The sequence below is a fragment of the Columba livia genome, chromosome 13 (assembly GCF_036013475.1).
Source record: "Columba livia isolate bColLiv1 breed racing homer chromosome 13, bColLiv1.pat.W.v2, whole genome shotgun sequence".
NCBI lineage: Eukaryota > Metazoa > Chordata > Aves > Columbiformes > Columbidae > Columba > Columba livia.
This window is the reverse complement of record NC_088614.1, coordinates 12,552,935-12,573,970: the sequence shown is the minus strand read 5'-3', so window position 1 is coordinate 12,573,970 and position 21,036 is coordinate 12,552,935. Positions and strand designations below refer to the sequence as shown.

Genomic DNA, 21,036 nt, shown 5'->3' with positions numbered 1-21,036 from the left:
CTCCGCAATAAGCATCATCAATCCAGATGTGCTCTCAAGTGGTGCAGAATCCCTCTAAAACTCCATTCTGCACAAATGGATCACTAACTCCGGAGCTGAATCAACACACTGACCCACTTTGTTCTCATTTATTCCATGACGTAGCACCAAAACCTGCAATTTCTAAACATACCAATAACCTCTTAGGACATTGGAGACAGATACAAATTACTTTTTCAGGTCAAAACTTAGTTAAGTTGGCAGCAACAAGGGTACCCAAGGGAAATTTTTGGAGCATTTCTCAGGCTGCTTTTCCCCCTCGGCTCCTACTGAGCCTCAGAGTTTTGGCATTGCTAACGGCTCCCAAGTAAGCTGCATTTAAGCAACAGGACACTTTCCTAGATGCTCCAGTGCATCTTGCTAAAAATACATTTTTTATGTTTGTTCAGCATGGGGAGGCAGAGCCAGCAGCGGTAGGATCACAGCCCTACGGCCTCCGCAGGTCAGAGGATCTGTCGCTTTGGTCTTCCACACCTCTGGAGTGATTAACAGCATCCCCCTTGATTTATTGTGAACGAACTTGTGGTGGCCTCTACTTCAGACTCCCACTGCAACGGGCTTTCTGCACAAGAAGTCATTGTCCTTTCATTTCAGATCACTTCACCAGCACCACGAGGATTTCTGTAGGTGCTCTCCCCCCATTGTAGGCTGGGGCATTAATAACCCTGGTGTACTCATCACAGCCTCTTTAACATAAACCAGACACAGCCAGAAGGCATTTGGTCCAGAAACGTCCCAAGAGAAGATTCTCTTCCATCACTCACCCACCCTTCCAGAGCCCAGGCATTGCCACTACGAGCACACAGCCCTTCGCAAAATAGCTAATAGCCCTTCTAAGCTCAGCAGCTTCACACATCTTCGATCGTTTGATCATCTGGACTATAAAGTATCAAACAGACAACAGCAAAACAAGCATATGCTTTCACTGACATTTGTTTTCAATGCTTTACTATGTGCCTGAATGAAACAAAGCTCAGTGCAAACACAAACCCAATCAAGTTCAAATATTGGCTGACTAATCACTGAAATAAAGGGTATCGAGCCATCACCTTCAAACAACTTGAAAAAAGGCCGAGAGAGATTAAAAGAACTCGAGAGACGCGGGCAGTCAAGCTGGGTTCAGCCCAGCAAGATGCTCCTTCAGATAAAGTCTCCATGATCAGCGGATAACTTAATTGGAGGGCACACTCAGCCTTTAATTAAGGTTTTCAGCACACATCTCAGGTGAGAGCAATATTTGTTTCTATCAAAAATAATCTCAGACCACTACAACCCACACATTCAAATTTCACAGAAGAGTTGTTTCAACCTGCACTGCCTGCGTGATCAACTGGGCCAGAGAACAGACCCAAGTTAATAACCCCAAAATCCAGCAATGCCCCCCCCCCGCCCCCATTATTATTAACCCAATTACATGATCCAGTCCACACAGCCCCACAAACTGGTTTGCTGGGATAAATGAGAGGGTACCAGCAGCATAAGCAAGTTTGTGGGTAGGAACTGGCACAGCCAGCTGGAGAGCTGCACGTGTAACTAAGTCCTGGAGGCCTTTCCATAAGTAGTTCTGGCAAAATGCACATCTATTTACTATTTCTTTTAAAAAGATATATTTATATATATCAACCCTATATTTTCCTTAACCCGACATACAACAATTAATTGCCATCTTCTAGGATTTATGCAGGTACTAAACAAGTGATGTTTTTCTGAAATTCCTTACAGGTACAACAGTTATCTGTATGCAAATCACACACCAAAATGAAGATTTGGGTACTATTCAATGTGGGCTATACTTACTGCCCAAATAAAATAGAATTCCTGACAAGTCCAGTCTCCTCCTGGCTGGCAAAGGAAAAGGTTTCAACATGGAGTGGCAAGCAGAGTTGGGTTATATACACTAATTCTTCACTGAGTTGCTCCAGCAGGACACAGTATAGATGGTATTGGTATTGCCATTGCCAATCTATCAAAGTAACATTAACAGATCCAAATTGCCATTAAAAGTATTAAATGTTGAACCAGCTTATTCATCAGGAAGAGTTTCCAACACAAGGAAAGCGTTGGAAGAAGTTGCCAGAAAGACAGTGAAAGACTGGTTTAGACCCACACCTGTCAGGCAGGACTGATGCATAGTTCAATTAGCTTCAGATCAGACGATTTGGTGAGGTCTCATCTTCTATAATTATTATATTTATCACCAGGACTAAGTCCTTTAGCACAGGTCATTCATTTGTCATTGGAACCACACAAAGAGACAACCCAAAGTGTAAGACGATAGATGGAAATGAAGTTCTTTAAACACATCTGAAGTACCAAGATCCCCTGGCAATCACAAAAAACACCACACCAAACACACAACAACCAAAAATTAGCTAGAAGGAACATCTGGAGGTCTCTAGCCAAACTTGTCACTCATGGTAGGTTTAACTTCAGAGACAGACCAGATTGCCTAGAGCCTTGTCCAACTGAGGTTTGAAAATCTGAGGCTAGAGTCTCTCCAATAACGCATCCCCCCCAAGTCTGATGAGGAATAATGTCTTACACCCCATGAGAACTTTCTTTGTTGCAAATGGTGCCCATTGCCTTTCTGTATCGTACAACCTGAGAAGAGTCTGGGTCCATGTTCTCCGCAAACTGCTTTAGATAGCAAAAGGCCAGATCCCTCCTCTACCTCTTTTTCTCCAGGCTGAAGAAATCTCGTTCCTTTAGTTTCTCACTGTCCTACAATATATCATCTCTGGTCCCTCCCTTGAAGGGAGCACATCTGCCCAAAAAACCCTTGTGAACCTCCCTAACGGAAAAAACAGTATCTTTTTCCTCTCAAGGGAAGGAAGACAGATTCCCCAATAGCCTTGCTCTCCGGATTGTGTCTCCTCTGATAACACGCAAGATATGGCAAGAAGAAATAGTCATAACTACAAATATCAACAGAAACCTATTATCAAGAGGAGAATGCAACAGAAAGGATCTCCAAACAAAGCTAAAATGGAAAGCCCATTCATCATGTTGGTGGCTTATGGAGGAGGATGGATGGCTTCCACAGAGCATGGGGAAATCTTCATTCCCAAGTGCTCATTTCTATTTAGCTACATGTCTGCAGAAACAGATTGCTCACAAGGACCCTTTGCTGAAGAAAGGCACAGGACAGTTGGTCAAACTGTTTCTGGTTTTGCTGACCTGGCTTAAGTTGGTACAGTCCCAGAAGCCAAACCCCAACAGGCAGCAGGTTTCTGTACACCAAATTCTGCTGGCTTATCTCACTGCATGCTAATTCAAGTCTATAAAATATTCTCGAATTTGAAAGCTTGTTCTTCGAGTAGGGAGTCTGAAGCAGGCAGATAGTGAATAAGCCAAGCAGCATCTTTTCATTTGAAAAGGTGAAAAAAATAATCGAAGTTCCATAAACCAAAACAATGGTGAGTGGAAGCTGGCACTCCCTTTCATATGTGCAATGTTGCATAGCAGGGCAAGTCAGTTATTAACCAGAGGGTGTTTAAAGTCTCTAGAAGTGATTGGTCAGATCCTATCTGTGCTGTTTCAGAATGTGAAGCAGGGTATGCCTAAGGGTATGGTTTCACAACATTTTAGGCTGAATTGAGACCTTGCTGCTACCACAGAGAATCATCCCTCCCTCCTTCACTGCCTGTCTGGGTTCCCCTCAATGAGCTGGAATAAACGAAATGTTATCTCTCAACAACCACCAATGTATTTTCAGCTGGGCTCAGAAATACTTCTGGATTAAGGGCTAAATAATTTTTAAAAGGGATTTTTTTTTCAGATGTTACGTTCAGGATGCAAAGGTAAGAGCATCGCTCCGCGAGTTCGGAAGGGAGCAGCCTGCCGCAACCCCAACACTGCCGAAAAGCGGGCAGGCCCCTGCCAGGCCTGGCCAAGGAGGCGACAAGTGCCAGAGCCAGGGGCTTGCACAAGGGGACAGGAGGATGGGTCGGGTTTGATGACAGTCAGTTAGATCAGTTCAGCTGTAACATGTAATTTCATCCTCAGATACCAAAATGCCGAGCACACCTGAAAAAAGTTGTACCTGGGGAAAGAAGTGAATGGATATTTCAAGAGAAGCCACGAGGTTAAAGCAGAATGTTTATTAGTGAGTGTTCCAAATGGCTTCAAAAATTAAAAAAAAAAATAACAAAAAAATCACAAAGACATGTCAGGGTCACAAAAGTGGGCACTTCAATAAAAATCCCACAAAAATTTCACATCTGCTGATTGAATTTCAAAGCACAGGCCACAGAAACCTTGCGTCGAACAGGAACAGGCACTCTGCCTTTAAAAGCCGTCTCTGTTCACAACACAGAGAGGGGTAGCTTAACAAAACGCTCAGGTTGCTCCAACCACACTTCCAAGCTTCAGAGAAAGCTCAGCGCTACCCCCACCGGCACCCAGCTGGGCTCAGGCCAAAATAAATTGGGCATAAAGCACAAATGCCCAGACTTGGAACTGGATATGGCCAAAGTGTTTGTTCTGGAGGGGGAAAAGGAGTCCAAGACTGAACCCAGCAGCAAGGCTGTTCTTTGAATTTCGGCTGACAGGGTGTGAGGATCCTCACTGAAAGCAGGAACAAAAAAGGGACCAACTTTGGCTCCCACACCGGGCTTTGTGCTCCCAAACTTGCAGTGGGTCACATACCATCCTGCCAGCGCACCAAGCAAAAACTGATCTGTGAAAGCACAGTGAGGTAGAAAGGGTCTAAGGAGACCAACCTGGCAGGGTCTCAGGTCACAAAAAGTTAAAATTACACTTTGACATGAAGCCAAGTCAAGACTCCAAAGTCTGTCACTTCTTTGTGAGTTCTCACTCTGTGCTGTGAAGGACCTGATAACAGTTAAGCCTGATACATGTTTCTCACTTCAGTTACTTGAGCAATATGCTATAAAAAAAATAAATCAGACTCGCTCTCCAAATGCCAGGAAGATAATTATTGAGCTGCAATACAGAGCAATGCAGTTCATTTTACACAGATGATGGGAGATCGACCTAACTATGCCCACAGAGTCACCCCTGGCAGCATAATCTGCATGTGATCAAACAAACAACAGGTTCATAGGATCAAATTTGTGCAATTCATTGCTAAATACGTGTTATCTGAAGTCTCAAGTCACTTTATTTTTTATTTCACTCAAAGAATTTGACATTCGCCACACAGAAACACTAGAAATAACATACTAGAAATAACAGTAGTGTAGGTGCTTTGATTCAAACTGGCCACAAAACACTGCCCGTGTAGCTCTTGGGCTTTAAAGCCATTTATCACAAGTGGTTTGGCTAATTTTTAGTCTCTAACTGGGGCGGGGGGGGAGGGCAGATTATTTTGGCTGTTGAATTTCAGGCCTGCACACCTATGACATTCAGTACATATCATCTCAGGTTAGTATTCAACTGTGTTTATATATAAACTGTGTCATAATCCCAGGAGAATCCTCAGTTAAGCATAGTCTAACCAGCAGTCACCAGGCCAAGTCTACAAGACAATCCCACCCATCTTTCCATTGCAGAAGCCAGAGAGCCATTTCTGCAACAGAACATGTTCCCTTAGCAGCCAAACAACTCCTCTTCCAAGCAGCCAAGCACTTCAGCCATGGAAAGAGAATGATGGGACTCACGCTTAGCCTTGTACACACACATAACTCACTTGGGTCAGGAGGACGGGGGGCAGAAGGAGTGCAGAATCTGAAAACGGAGACTTCTATAACTGTTGACACCAGAGCATCTTGATCTAGACATTCCCTATTTTTTTTGCAACCAATTATTGCTTGAGAAAACTGGCAGTGTCCTGCATTCTTCCTTCACACTGGTCTAGTTCTGAGAGGATGAAGACCTGTGACCTTATTTCTCTATCCAATGGGTACATGCTGTAGTTGTCATAGTAATTAACAAATACAGTTTCCAGTAAGATGCAAATTCTTTAAAACATGGGTGTAACCATTTTCCCAAATACAGTTATCCTAGAAGTGTAAAACAACTAAGGAGGGAAGGGAAATCCAGAAGTCACTTAGTCCAAGCCCTGCTCAAAGGTCTGATTACATCAGGTCAGTCAAGGCCATATCCAGCTGAGTCCTAAATATCTCAAAAGTCAGAGGTTCCACAAGCTCTCTGGGCAGATATGAAATTACCAGAGAAAAACAGACGCACAGAAGGCTGTGCCCAAGTCAGACCAACAGATCTCAGGACGTGCCTCTGACTTCTCAAGGTCGATCAACATGATCAAAGTGGCACCTGGAAAAGGAAAGTCTGTCTGCAACTGTCAGCCATGGTTGTGCTTTATGAAAGGCCCACATGCTGCCCATCACTAAAACAGTACTTACAGTTTCACTGGTGAAATTCTAATTGAACTTATTAACTAATGCAACTAGCCTACAGTTCCAAATTGTTTCTTTATCAATACAAAAGGTCCCAAATACTCCCTCATTCATTCCAAGATCTCCAGGCTTCTCTTCAGTAACAAGACAAGGCAGCTGTTCCACTGCAAAATTCAGCAGCACATTTACAATTAAAAGAACGGACACCAGAAAGCTGGTGGTTTTCTGAAATCATCCACCTGCAGTCTCAGCAGAATTTCAGAAACATAGCTACAGAAATATGCATTTCAGAAATTTATAACAGAGATACAAAATCACATATTTTGCTAGCAGAATAGTCAGGATTTTGCTCCAACGCTGCAACTTTTTAAATTGGAGGTTTTAAGGAAAAAAACAAGCATATTGTGCTTTCTGAATACACAAGTTACCAGTGAAGGTGAAAGCAAAATCCTCACTGAGAAGACACTTCACGTGGGTCTTAACTGCAAACCGTACAAAGCTCTTCCTCTTGTTAGGACACTAATAAAACATTCTCCTTGCAGATACCAAGGTGCATAATAAGGGCTGAACACAGATTCCGGCTTTGAAACGACTCCACCAGAAGTAAATCACGCCTAAGACAAAAAAAGCCCCCACCAATGGGAACCAGCTGTCATTCATTCTGGCACTTGAACAACATTTACTTGCTACCAAATGGAGAAAACTTCTAGTTTCAAACCCAGCTGAACTTCCGCTACAGAAATCACTGTGTTGATCAAAATCTATAAATTATAATTTTACTTAATAAATTGGATATTGTTAAAGAAAGATTAGCAATTATTTCTTTTTAAAACCAAGCTACTTAACCAACTTAGAGGGTAACACAAAAACAAACATTTCAAACAAAAAAGCAACAGTATTAACTGGAAATGTCACTCTATCACCCTGTTCTAGTTTTTCAGTGGGACAAGGGAGAGAAAAGAGGGGACACAATGTGACCGGCCAACTGTCCGGTCATTTTCAGATTCTTTCGAGCAAATCTGTCAAGTGAGATATATAAAATAAATGTCTAATTGTTTTGCTACTTATTTTTTCAGATTCAAAGAACTTTCATGTGCGAAAGCTCATAATTTTACCTATTACTTATGAGTTTAATATTAATTTCTATTATCTGTTAAAATCATTATGGCTACCAGAAACTCAGTTTAGGATAACACTCAGTATGTTGAAACTTCCATACATTAATATTAATGATATTTTATTAATAGAAACATATTTGCTAGTTCACACACATAAGTTAAAAATATTTCAAATGAACATTTAACACAGATTGCAAGCCAAACCAGATTTTAACAGTGACTTACCAGGAAGCCTGTTCATGTTGACCCCTTGAGCAGAAAGTCCTATTCCCATGTACCTTCAAAAAAAGCCAAACAAAATATCAGTCAAGCACAGAATGGTCAAGTCACAAGATTTCCTGCAGAACAAAATGCAAAAGAAAAAAAATCCACAAATCATTTAAGGTAAGAATGTTGAAATCACTAAAGATTTTTCATTCCTTTTTTAGTCCTTTCTTGAATCAAAGACAATATGTCCACTAGTCTTTAGTTCCCGATTGGTAGGAAAAGGACTGGAAAACAATAAGCAATTACAATTTTGAGGTCCAGGGGAGTGGCTGGTAAAATGCATTAGGACAGATATGGTCTATGAGAACAGATGTCTATCTGGCCCGATGTGTGGCCTCCAGGTACAGCTGGTAGCAGATGCACAAGAGAGAGCAAACAGTTGTACATTCCAAGAACATTCTTTCATTGTCCAACACGTATTTTACACCATTTCCTACACAAAAGGTGGTCTTTCTGTATTTCACGCCACAACAGACCTTCCTCCATTAATGCGATCGCTTTCTGAACCTTTGTAAGCTCTTTGGAAAAACACCATCCTGCAGCTCCACCAGTTACTGCCCAAGCTCGTTTTCCTTCATACTTGCATTTTCAGAATTGGAAGAGAGGAACAGCATTTCTGTGAGAACTTTCTCAGGGAATTTCAAGCCCCCATTCACACTCCACTCCCCAGCGGTCTCTCTCAAGGTTGAGTACTCTCAGTCTACTCCATGGTTCCTCATATGACAGCTCATCTGTACCTCTTCATACTCTTGCTGCACTTCCAGTTCTGTGTCTTCTTGGAGAAGTAGGGGGAAACCAGAACCACAGGCATTGTTCACAACACAAACACATGGTGATTATTACAGGCATCAGTATAATGATGTTCTCTGTTTTGGTTTCTATTCCTCCCTCTCTTGCTCTCTATTATTCCATTTATTTTTTGACAGCAGATGAGAACTGAGCTGATTTTTCCACAGAACTGGGACACAAAGAACTTGTTCCTGCACTGCAAGAGGCAGCTCAGAACCCATTTTTTGTGTCAAGACTGGATTGTTTATTCTCCACCTGTGAGAATCATGTTCATCTATCCAGCCTGAAACGCATCGTTCATTTTATTGTCCAGCCACCCAGAACCATCAGATCTTTCTACAGTTCTTCATAGTCGGTCCTTTATTTTACAACTCTGGTTCACCTCTCTTCAGAACAAAATCATACATGATCATAAGAACCTACTGCTGACCTTCCCTTCACCCAGCTCAGTGTTTTCCTGCCACAAGCCTAAAGCTCTTCAAAGTTTCTTGGGGTGAACACTGACAAAGAGGGTTGTGCCAACATAATGGCCACCTACAACCAAGACGGGTCAGCCCAGGTCCTTCAGCTCTCACCACAAATAAATTACGGCATGACAAAACACCAGGAAAGTGTTAGTGTTTGATAAAGGAAAATAGAAGACCACTGAACTTAGAAGAATACCCCAAAGTAGCTTTGGTAGCAGCCAGTTCAGGAGCAGAAAACTGAACCTCCTGATGGCATTAAGGGCAAACAAGTTTATCTCGGAAACTCCCCAGTCACAGAGGACGAATTCCGGGACATTTGGCTGGATTCCCCATTTCTCGTTTAGAAGGATAAAAAGAGATTTGTGAGGGTTTCCAAAATACCTAGGATATGCATTATTACGTAGCAAATCTGATATTCTCTGCAGAAATGCTAAAAGCCTGCAGCCTATGAAAAGAAGAGCTTGTTGAGACAGGACAGAGGACAGGACGGGGAGATCCAGCTGGGACACAGCGTGTGCAGGAACACAACCGAGAGCTGAAGCTCCTGAGCCTTGAGGCCACTCAAAAAAGGCAACAAGGAAGGTTGTGCTCTGATGTAGAGATCTCAAGGACAGAAGCCACTTTAAGAGAAAGCACTATGTGAGCTCTTTCCTCTGGATCCCTTTCAAAAACAAAATAGCACCACGTATACCTCTGCTTCTCCTCTGTAATCTTGTTAAACATCACACTCCACAGTTAATGGCTCAGCTTCATTCTTTAGAACCCTTGAATGAAGGCAGGATAACCCCTAATAATTTGTTCCTGAGTTTTATGGACAGATAACACTGTTTTATTAACCCTTGAACAGGAGCCAGATAATATTTAAAAACAAAGATTTGCATGTGTTTTATTGACAAACAACATTGTATTAACTCTTTGACTTGAGCCAGATAATCCTGTAACAGCAATCACTGGCATTTGGGAGCCTCTAAGTATTCCTGCTTTTGCAGAGCCCTTCATGTTCTCCTGAAACATCTCTTGCTTTTACAGATGTTCAGCTTGCATCCCGGCCTTGATGTTTTGGGAGGGAGAAATACTCCTTTAATGTTTCAGAGCTTGAACCAGATGTCCCTCAAGTCATTTTGGTCAACCTTACTGCTTTTTTAGAATTAAAGTTTGTTCTTTCCATTTTTCTCATCTAACAAAATTTCAACTTTTGGCAAGGTGTAACCCTATTCTCTTTCACCCTCGTGTCTAATTATATCAACTACCAAGTTATTTTGAGTCTCTCCAGTAGTTCACACACATTTACACTGACGGTCCAACATGATGTGTCTCTCCTTACTCTCCACACCATTTGGAAGCATTTTACCCTTATGATTGTATCTTCTTTATTAACTCTTCCTAAACAAGCTTCTTCAATGTAGATAGGTTTGTTTTCTGGCTTTTTTTTTTAAATTTATGAACATTGAAATGGCAGCCTTTGTATAGTGCTTCTCAAAGGACATTAAACATGAGTACTTGTGGTCAGTGTTGCAGAGCAACTTATAAACACACATTTTTTGTAAACATTTTGTGCACTGCTCGGAGCATGAGTCAGAAGTGACATCCTTTCTCATGAGTTCCTGACCAGCCTTTCCAAAGCAGTCATTTATGGCATCTAAAAATTTAGCCTCACAGTCACGCGATACACACACATTTATAAACTGAATTTTAAGGACATGTTTACAGCCTTCCTGGCACAATATTGAAGATTTCTCCTCCTCATATCTGCACAGAGTGCTCTGGCTCTTCCTCACCACCTTCTTAGCACCTCGGCAGATAAGTCAGCACGCTCATTAGTATTTCAGTTTTCTTATTCCTGCTGAGTCTGGAACCCCCTGCTGCTACTGAGTTCTCCTTGCTACATGGTGATTTTGCTGTTCCCATTTATTTTCAACTACATGCATGAGCAGCCGGGATCACAGGCCACAGCTAGAGCTACATTCCAGGTCTGCATTGCTTCAGAGCAATACATCAGAAGTATCACCTCTGCCAACTGTTCGAGCCTCAAGGGAGCTGTGATTCAAGGACCCAAATTGTTTGGACACACAACAAAGGCATCATCTAAGCCTGGTGCAACAATACCAGAGAGCTTGGTCCTGACTCCGGCAGACCTGAAAACACCCCGCAAAAATCTGTCGAGGAGCAAATCGCTCAAATTACTCTAGCAGAACAATCCCCACCACCTTCCCCTGCTCGCATCAGCGAGACAAAGACCTCTCGGGTTTACTGGCAGCTGCCAAATTTTGTTTAACACACATCTCAGCATAAGGAATGTTTCTTATGTCCTGATCCTTTTGGCTGAGCTGAGGGTGAAACTCGGTAAAACTGCGGCCACTTTGTCTCCTCGGTGCTGTCAGGTTCCTCAGGTCCAGCATCAGGTCCAGCATCAGGTCCAGCATCAGGTCCAGCATCAGGTCCAGCATCAGGTCCAGCATCACACAGCACAGCTCCCCTGGGCAACTCCATCCCTGCAAACAGCCCGAGGGTGCTTGCCTGTTCCTCTGCCCCTACTTCTGCTGATGTTAGCACATCTGGAATTGAACAGAGAGGGCGGACACCACTTCTGCACACCTTGGTGCAGTTTTATGAGAATGCTGGCTGCAGCATTTGATGGCTTCCCCTCCGTCCCCATCCCTCGCTGGGTCCTCGCACTGCATTGAGACCACAAGGGTGGCAATACTGAACAAACTGTTGGATATTTCAAGAAATAACGTAATTGTTGAACTCGGATAAAATAGGTCATCTCCCACTTCAGCTTATCCTGCTTAGCTTTATTATTTTCTATGCAGATTCACCCTCCCTCCTTTGTGTATTGCAGCAAATCCCATGCACATAACTAAGGGTAAAAACGCATAGAACAGCATCTTTCCGTTTTCAGACAACACAGTTTCAAATTAGGGCTAGAAGCTTGTATTTTCATAAAAAAGAAAGTACAACAAATCCAGAAATTCTAAATTTAAGATTACATTTTAATCTAGATACACACTACCATGGAAATGTGTCACTGGGAAAGGAAAAAAATCGAACATGACCACAAGGCTTCCTGGTTCACAAAATTTTGCTCTTCAACTTGTGCTCCCATGTAAAGCTTGAGACAGACTTTAAAAATAAGATCATAATGACCGTAGAATTATACGCAGAATTTGCAGACAACCTAAAATAAAATAAGACTCTCTCACCATGCTGGGTTTCAACTCCACAGCCTACACGTACAGCCTGAACTTCAAAATGTCACATACTCGAGTGCTGGTTATTGTTTCAGAAGATGCTAGCTACTATAAATTAATGTATCAGAAGTGACACATGAAATGAGCTTGGAGATCTACAAAGTCTCAGATTTAAATTTAAAAAACAGGAAAAAAAATTGCTCTATTCTCTTGAAAAGTGAGAAAAAATAAATTCATGTTCAACTCCTCCACCATGAAAAGCTTCGGCTGCTTTCTGAACGTCTTGGTGCAGAACGGCTCCTCACTTCCTTGATTCCAAATGCTCCAAACCAGTTTTGCACATACAACAAATTCAAAACTAGTTAAACAATACTGATGCGCATCATCAAGCACAACCTACTGCCTGGGTTTTTTAAATGAATAAATTATAATACTCAATATCATTCAACATAAATATCTATATTCTGCATCATTCCTGTTTCTGGAGGTTTCGGGTGATGATGGATACCATACGGGGTGCCCATTATCTGAGGTCCTTTTTGAGGGATTCAAAGAGCCTCTTAGAAGATGAGGCACAGCAAGTGAAGCACTGATACAGCAGTACACAAGAAATGTAAGAAACATCAGCACCCACTTCCAAATGGGGGGAACAAAAAAGAAAGAGAATTTTTTGAGGATTTTGGGTGATGATCCATTTAAATCCATTATCCATCATACATAAGATATATACCTTGATTAATGCCAGGCAAAAGCAACCTCCTAAAACCACCTTCTCAGCAGTGAGCACTGACTACTTGGGAACTGCCCCCCACTCCAGATCAGAAGCTTCAAAAATGCTGCATCAGTAGATCAATTCCAAATAGAGCAGACAGACAAAAATAAACGCAGACACATGCCAGTGATTCAATCCCAAGTCATTTCCACTTACCAGCAGCCTCGGCAGTTACCATAGCACCAGATTTTTCCAGGACTACTGCACCTCCGTCCTGCCCCGTCACTACTGGTTGCTTTTTCAAATCTGAATGGACTGAATCAGCCACACTTACCACCTGTCACAACATCAGCTCGGCCTCTTTTATCCACACACCAGCTCTCCCCAACCACCACAGATGAAGAACAGACCTTGGCTGTAAACCCTCATGCCAGAAGATGCTCCAGCACACAACCAGCAGGACTGCCAACATTTTCCCCTCTAGATCTTACAGCACCATGACCAGATTAAGTTCTAAGAGAAAAGGCTTTTTGGTTCCCTCCCCCCAGTTCCCAAGCACTTCAGCAGCAAACACCAGCACATATGTTTCCCCAGCACAGGGATGTTTAAATAGGACAGAATTCACTTCTGCCTCCTGAGAGAACTCATGTGGCTGATTGTGCAGTGCAGATATTTCCAATGTTGCAAGTTTAATTTGTATATGTAATTTTTTTTTTGCTTCTGCCAAAAAAAGACAGACAGAAGGAGCCAAAACAATGATTGTACGTCTGAATTAAAGTTTAACTCATAAAGATACAAAAATCTCAGATGCACTGACTCTGCCAAAAAGCATTTAAAAAAAGACAGACCCAATGTGACTGTCACTGGGCAGAAATTATCCAAAAAGCTACAAGAAAAGTTATTTCACAGGAGCAGCAGTATTTGACTAAACTAAATTCAAACCAAGGGATCTCTTGAAGAGGTTGTTTTAAACATCACTGTCATACAAGTAGGAGAACACAGTGATGGCTGCGTTTGGTTTGTCCCCAGAAGGCAAATCCACTCATGTGACAAGCAATACTTCCAGTCAAATACGTTTCTTCAGAACAAACATGACACCCAGAGATCCTGCCAAAAAGTCAACCTAAGTTTTTTGGCTAGTCTAAAGCTACTTTGTGTGAGCAACCCACAAAAATCCTCATGAACCCAGCAGAAAAACTTAAGAACAAACCTGCCCTTTGACAGCAAGCAGCTAATGCTGAAATTCCAGTCCTTACATCTATTTGGCTTTTCAAGGGCTGGAATGAAGAACTGGTTGGGTAGAACAGAACTCATGTATACCTGTACTTTATATTCTGCAGTTTTAGGGATCCCAGGAGCAAAGAACATCTCCCTTTGAACGCCGGGAAAGCACCCAGCACTTGGGAAGCATTGCTATACACAAAATAAATAAAGGTGGGGCAGAAGGAGGGAGAAAGCAATTAGTCCATGGTCATAACTGGACCTGGGCAGTATACTTTAAACAAAGAAGTATTTCTTTACCCAAAAAGTTACAAGACTTTCTCCAAGAAACTTAAAAAGTGTACTTATCTCAAATGCCAGTTCTGACAATTAGCAGAGCAGATTTATTAAGGCTCTGCCATGACGGGAAAGATATTATAGTTTCCCTAATTATTTCTTAACCTGTTGAAAGGTCAGGATGGTGAAACACCCCATACCACTCTGCTTCCACGTGCCTGTGAAGTTTGCCTAGAGAGCACAGAAAATCCACCCCATCTGAAAGCTGAGGAAACGAAGGTGGAAAACCACATTGGTTTAGGATCGGTTGGCTACCTAATGGTCCCAGGCCCAGAACTCTTCTTTATGGTGCCACACCCGACGCTGTGTCTCTCCTTCCCACACGCTGAGATACACCGAGGCCCAAACTCAACGAGTTAAAAATAGAGACACTAAATAATCTGTTTTGTAGGCCATGACTTCCAATGAATCAGTCATTTCCTGCTCAGTTGGTGAACTAACAATACCACCAACATGTGGTAGAAATTCCTGGGATTGGCATTTTATTACGTGGCTGAGCCAAGACCAAAGCACCCAGCTCAGCCATGAGTGAAACACGGGATGTTCCTCTCATCCAGAGAAGAGTTTGTGATTCAAAGCCTTACTGCATCCTGCCATTATTTCCTAATAGCCACACCTATCTGGTAGGAATCCTGTCCTCCCAGCTATCATGCACCCCACTCCTCCAACACACACAGTTCAGTCTAAAATAATCAAGCTAGATTACTGAAATAGAGATTAATAATACACCTCATCACACTGGTGGCATTTCAGAGACTTTCAGAGTCTCTTGTGCAAAGCCCTGAACTATCACTCTTCTTGTCTGTGGAGGGCCCTGACTTCATGCCAGGTTTTAAGAGTGGAGAGAAGTGATAACCCGTATCAATTTACCACCTGAAACCACATTGTTGCAGTTAAGGTGGGGGAAGGAGCATGTTCTTTAAAGCAGTGAAAAAACAAGTTATATCTGTCTAAAATAAATTGCCTATGGTACATAAAATACTGGATTCCAACTGCCTCTGATTCCTCAGTCTAATAATATTTATTTTCAAACTACTTCATAATGGAATATAGTGAATCTCTAAAGTGGAAGCAGCTCTGGGTTTATTCGTGGATATTGTGCTGTCCTGTAACAGTGCTTCAGAAATAGCACTGACAGGCTCCAGAAAGAATCCCAATTCCCCAAGCAGAGGTCAGTAAAGACAAATAACGCAAGGCTGAAAAGAAGTAGATAAAGGCAAGAAAATAAAATTCGTGAGAGCTCACTAAAAAGAGCTACAAGCATCCCGAGGCACGGAGGAGTCCACTGCACGTCAGCCCTTAGAGAGGCGGGGAAGCTCCAAAAGCCAAAGAGCACAGAAGAGAAGGTGAGTGAGCAGAACAAAACCGAGAGGCACTGATCTGGTAACTTAACACATCTTCTCAGTCTCTTTGTGACTAAATGCCGACAAAACTGCAAAGGAAGAATAAAAACTCTTTTTGCTAGATGAAGGTGTCAGCTTCCCATCTCCCATCTTCCCATCTGCCAGCCACAAAACGGTCAAGTCTGTCCCTTTTCTGGGCCGCATTCAGGAAGGGAAAAATTCATGATGTGTATTAAGAATATATGGAGGAATGCTGAAAGACAGAAAACACTAATCAGAGATTGAAGACTTGAACACTATTTAGGAGAGAAAAGGCATAATGCAAGCCTATAAAATCACCGCTAGGATCCAGCCACAATAACCAACTTCTCCACCTGGCACAAGCACCATCACATCCAACAGGACCAACTGCACCCCAAGCCTGGTGTCCCGCCAAGTTAGTTTTCCAGCTTTAGATTTTTCACTCTTGACAGCTGACTTGTTCTCTAAGTCAACTGGAATTCAACAAAGTTGACATAAACCATGTCAGTGGCAAATGGTGCGTTCACTCTGGGAACAGCATAAAGCATTACTGACATTAATTCTCTGATTATTTATTCCGGCTACACCCAACCAAACAAGTAGGAATTTTGTTCAGTTCGTCCTGCTGATTAACAAACCTCACTTGCAAGTGCAAGTTGCTGAAAATTTTTATCCAACATGTTAGAGAAGTTTAAAAGTTTCCACAACTGAATGGGCTTAAGATTGTTTGACTGCCAGTCTAAGCAACGGGCCATTTTCCCAGGCATGAACAAAGCCGAGAAATCAGCAAAGACAGACACTAGAGGTTCTGGAAATATCTAATAGAAAAGCATCGAAAAGAGGACAAGCAGAAGCTGCAAGTTCCACACCGTAGCCTAATCTTGCATTTTGATCCATCACAACAGTCAGTTTCAAACAGCAGCTCAGGTTCTGGTTTTCTCCACTACAACACAAATGGAACAATACAAATGCAAGACCCAAACCAGAAGAAAACACTCTGCTGCCAGGTGGCTGCTTCTCTCACCTTAACAGGCTGATTTGCTCTGGTTTAGGCTTCAATCGGGAAACTGGTACTAACTATTCTTATGAAAGGAGGATTTACCTGCTAACACAAGTTTTCATTAAATGACAGAAAAAAACTAACAGCAATATTTACACAATTTTGTAACATGGAAAACACATTACAGAAAAAGTAACACACAGAAAGTTTTGACGGATGTATTTATGAAACAAGAATACTTTCTCTTTAAAACAATACCAAACAGCCAGAGAGCTGGGGAGAGCACTGGGGAAGCAACACGTGCTGAATTCGCAGATCTACACATGGGGCATTTTCAGGAGAAGGAACAAAGCCAGACGTGGAGAGCATCGACACAAAGAAGCGGTCAACAAGAAGATCGTATCTCTAGGTTTGAAAGTGTCCTGTGGAAACAGAGGTGCAGTCTTATACCACAGGCACAGTGTAAACCCCTTTCCTGGAAAAGCAGTTCAGAAAATGAATCTGGCGGCGCAGTCAACGTAACACGGTTAATTCAGCTTCTCAGGGGCAGTGGCAGAGCTGAAGAAAAGGAGTCGAGCTTCACAGTACGGATAAATTCTTTAGCAGCTCATCATCCCAGAGCTCCACGAGTGAAGGAAAAAAAGTTTCTGCTCTATAAATGTTACGCAACTCACACAATTTAATTATTAAACAGAGAATTGCTTAGATCTATAAGCCTGGAACATTTAAATAATCAGTTCTCATTATTCTGTTATTCGAGTTATTAAGTGTAAACATATTCTGAAGAGCTGAAGCATAATTATGCTTTAAATACATTCTAAAGATGTTCAGGTGATGTTGCAAGAGCTGACTTTTGCTATATTCCTACCTTTCCTATAACACATACTCAGAAATAGCAAAATAGGGAGGAAGGAGGAGAAAAAAAAAAAACCCACACTTTTGCTGAATTTTTTCTTCTTTACTGTTCAAAATGTCCCAACTCTAACTGGAAGAAAACAAAACAAAACCACAAAACACACACAAAAACCACAGAGAAAAAGAAGATATCACACACTGAAACGTAGGAGATCACAGACTTCAGACACACCTAAGTGCCCACATCACAAGCAAAAAAGTCACACATCGCCACCAATACTTCAGGTTTGTTTCCTAATTTCACAAATTATTTTAATGAAACATTTATATTCTACTATTACAATGGATGGGCCCATGATACTGCTATAAAGCACCAAGTTTCACTTTCCACTGCATTGATTTACAAAATAAAAAAGCAATTAAACAAAGAGTTACCAACTGCAAGTCAGATATTCCAACCTCACAACTTGCCTTACACTGAAAAAGCTGCCCTCAATATTAATCCCTTTCGCAAGATTTTAGGAGAACAACTACATAAAAATAACTCATGAGATGCCATCAGCTGAAGAGTAACCTCCACAGAAATGAGAGCGTCTCTACACTGCGGAGCACAGAAGCTCAGTCAGTCAGTGGCTGAGCAGGCGAAACTCGCCCAGGTTAAACTGTTTGCAAATGGGAACAAGGTGCAAACTGTTTAATGAACCTACTCAGGGGGATTTATTTGTGTGTTGGTTTGTTTAAATGAATGTCTGTGGAACAGCATAAATTCAAGTATGCAGACATACCTGCAAACAGAAGAACAACCTGCTCTCTGTGCTGGTTTGGGATTCTTGGAAACCAGGATGGAAAAAATAAAAAGGGGGAGGAAATAAATTATTTACAGGCTTATCAGATACAAATATGGGATCGCACAGCACGTGCAGACACTAGAAATCCTCAGTTGCCCCAGAATATTCCTTGTCCTTCCCCACAGCCACATCCAGACACACACGACACTGTTAAGGTGTTCGCAGCGTAACCAGCCGACGGACACACACAGACAACGTGCCCCTAAAGCCACCGACATCAGAGCTCTGCATGGACACGCTTCTATCAGCATCTGGAAACCATTAGAGCACACGAGTGAAAGGCTTTTCAAAGAGCAATCACACCATATGCTGAAGTGAAATGGAAAGTTGGCAAGGAGAAACATAAGCAAGGAAGAGAGGGGGAGATTACTTGTTCCTAATGTAAAGACTGCTGAACAACCAATACGTCTGACCTTTATTTTTCTTTTTCACTAAGAGATACACTAAGTTATTTTTAAGTCTCAGATACGGTGCACTTGTGTGAGAAAGCTAAAGGAAAATTTTATTATAAATAAACTATGGTGTGGATGAAGCTAGATTAGCTCTTTGGCTGCTCTCCTCCAAGGAGTCTTTCCTTCCTCTCTCAGAAAAATGCCCACAACCTACACTAGTGCTGGACAACAGGATGCACATCTCAAAGCAACCATCAAACAGTTCAAGCCAGTCGTGTGAAGTTACCAAAACAGCCCTGCCCATGTCTTCCCCACCCTCCTTCTTCTGCCCATCTGGGTCTCATCTTCCCCACTACACTCACAGAAAGCACCGTACTGAGGAATGATCCAGCAAAAGGAACAGTTAACATGATCCAGCTCATCACAGAGTCACTAGTGCTGGCACAAAGGGAAAAAAATCATGGCAAGAAGAAAATTTAGACTGGCTCTTTCAGCAGCCTTCCCGAGACAGCTCAAAGTCCTCGTGAAACCGCCTGGCTCCCCTGGCACAAAGGGCTGAGCCACTTGGCACCTCTCTGCCTGCAGACCACACGCGCTCTGTTTGCACAGAACACGCGGAGCCGCCGTGGACGGGCAGCGAGAGGTCAGAGCTGCTGCAGAACGCCAGAGCAGCCATGAGTGAGACACTGTTCAAAACCAGACAGTGACCAGGAAAGACAGCTGCTGACAGCAAACTGCCACTGCCAAGGCAACCCGCAGGCTGCTTCGCTGCCTTTCTCAGGAGGAGCTCAGAAATGGAGAAGGGGCTGCAGGACAGGTGACTTCTGCTAGAATCAGGAATCCACACACAGTCAGGGTTGGCCGCTGGGATGTCCTCCCCAGTCACACTCCATCACAACTCACTGCACAGCTCGGGGAGGTAAAACAGGTCAGGAAACTGAAAGAGCAGTCAGGAGCAAGCACTGCCACCCATGAGACAATCCACCTTGCCCCAGCGTAATGAGGACAACAAAAATGACCTGTCCTCCTGAGTCACAGCAGCCTGTAAGTTGTGGGTTGACTGCCCTGCCCCAATGAGTCTTATGCTGTTCCTGTTTACCAAGCAGAGAACATCTAATGGGGAAACAGAAGCTGTGGGATGTGCTGACAAATCAACAGCAAACAGCAACATGTATTTCAGAGAGAGGATAAGAGCCCAGTGCTTCAAATATAGTTAAGGTTGAACTGTTACGAACACCATGGTGATAAAAGCAGGAGTTATTTGTGGCAGCTCAGGAACCTAAGAGTCGCACACACTTCTGACAGTCTGCTCATCTGAGGAATGCTGGAACCAAGCCATGCAGAGAACCATGGAAAGACCTGGACTGGAAGGGACCTTGGGGCCTTCCTTCTTCTTCCTTCTGCCCAAAGCATAAGTAACTCTGGAAGTCATACCAGGCCTTGACCAGGAAAATTTAAAGACAGAGGTGTCATAGCTTCTCCAGGCATCCTATTCTGGTGCTTAACCATTTTCACAAGGAAAATTCTTTCCTATGTCCAGCTGGCATTTCCCTTGGCACAACTTGTGACCCATTGCCTCTTGTCCTTTTGTTCCAATTGACAACACTCAGGAGACGCGCACACAATGACTCGGGAATTAATTACTCAGCAAGTCTTAAGACAAAACTGTTCAAGAACACTTTGAATGGAACCAAATGAGGGTTGCTGCAATCCTACCCTTCCCCCTCCCAGCTCAGCTCATCCCTTTATTTACTCTCCTTCAACACACATCAGGAAGCAGAACCCTAAAAAGTGTCCTCAATTCAAAAAAAATAAAAAGACAGCAATTTCTGACAGTGACATCAACAGATGAAATCATCATAATTATTTTGATGCGGCCAGTTTTCAGACAGTTATCTCCTTGAACCAGCTCACCACAGGACTGCGTTACAGATTGTCAGCAGGAGGGAAGGCACAGAAACACAAGGCAAAGGGAAGGGCAGAATCCCACAATCTGAACTTGTATCATCTTCAAGTGTTGTGGAACCACTCCCTGTGTGTTCAGCACAGACAAGGAGGTGAGAAGAGGGCTGGAACTAGAGACAGCAAACTAAATTCTCCTCTACTCACTGAGGATAAGG

General features: G+C 42.7%; 1 protein-coding gene across 3 annotated transcripts in view; it reads right to left on the bottom strand.

The window, feature by feature from the left end:
- The window catches only part of RANBP10 (RAN binding protein 10), a 67,171-nt gene that overhangs the window by 41,629 nt on the left and 4,506 nt on the right, over positions 1-21,036 (bottom strand). For all 3 annotated transcript variants that reach the window (XR_010465971.1, XM_065029143.1, XM_021301400.2), the window contains exon 3: positions 7,700-7,752. Coding sequence is in view for 2 of the 3 variants with exons in the window: in XM_065029143.1 (XP_064885215.1) it covers positions 7,700-7,752 (53 nt within the window). In the remaining variant the exon portion in view is untranslated. The remainder of the gene's footprint in view (positions 1-7,699; positions 7,753-21,036) is intronic.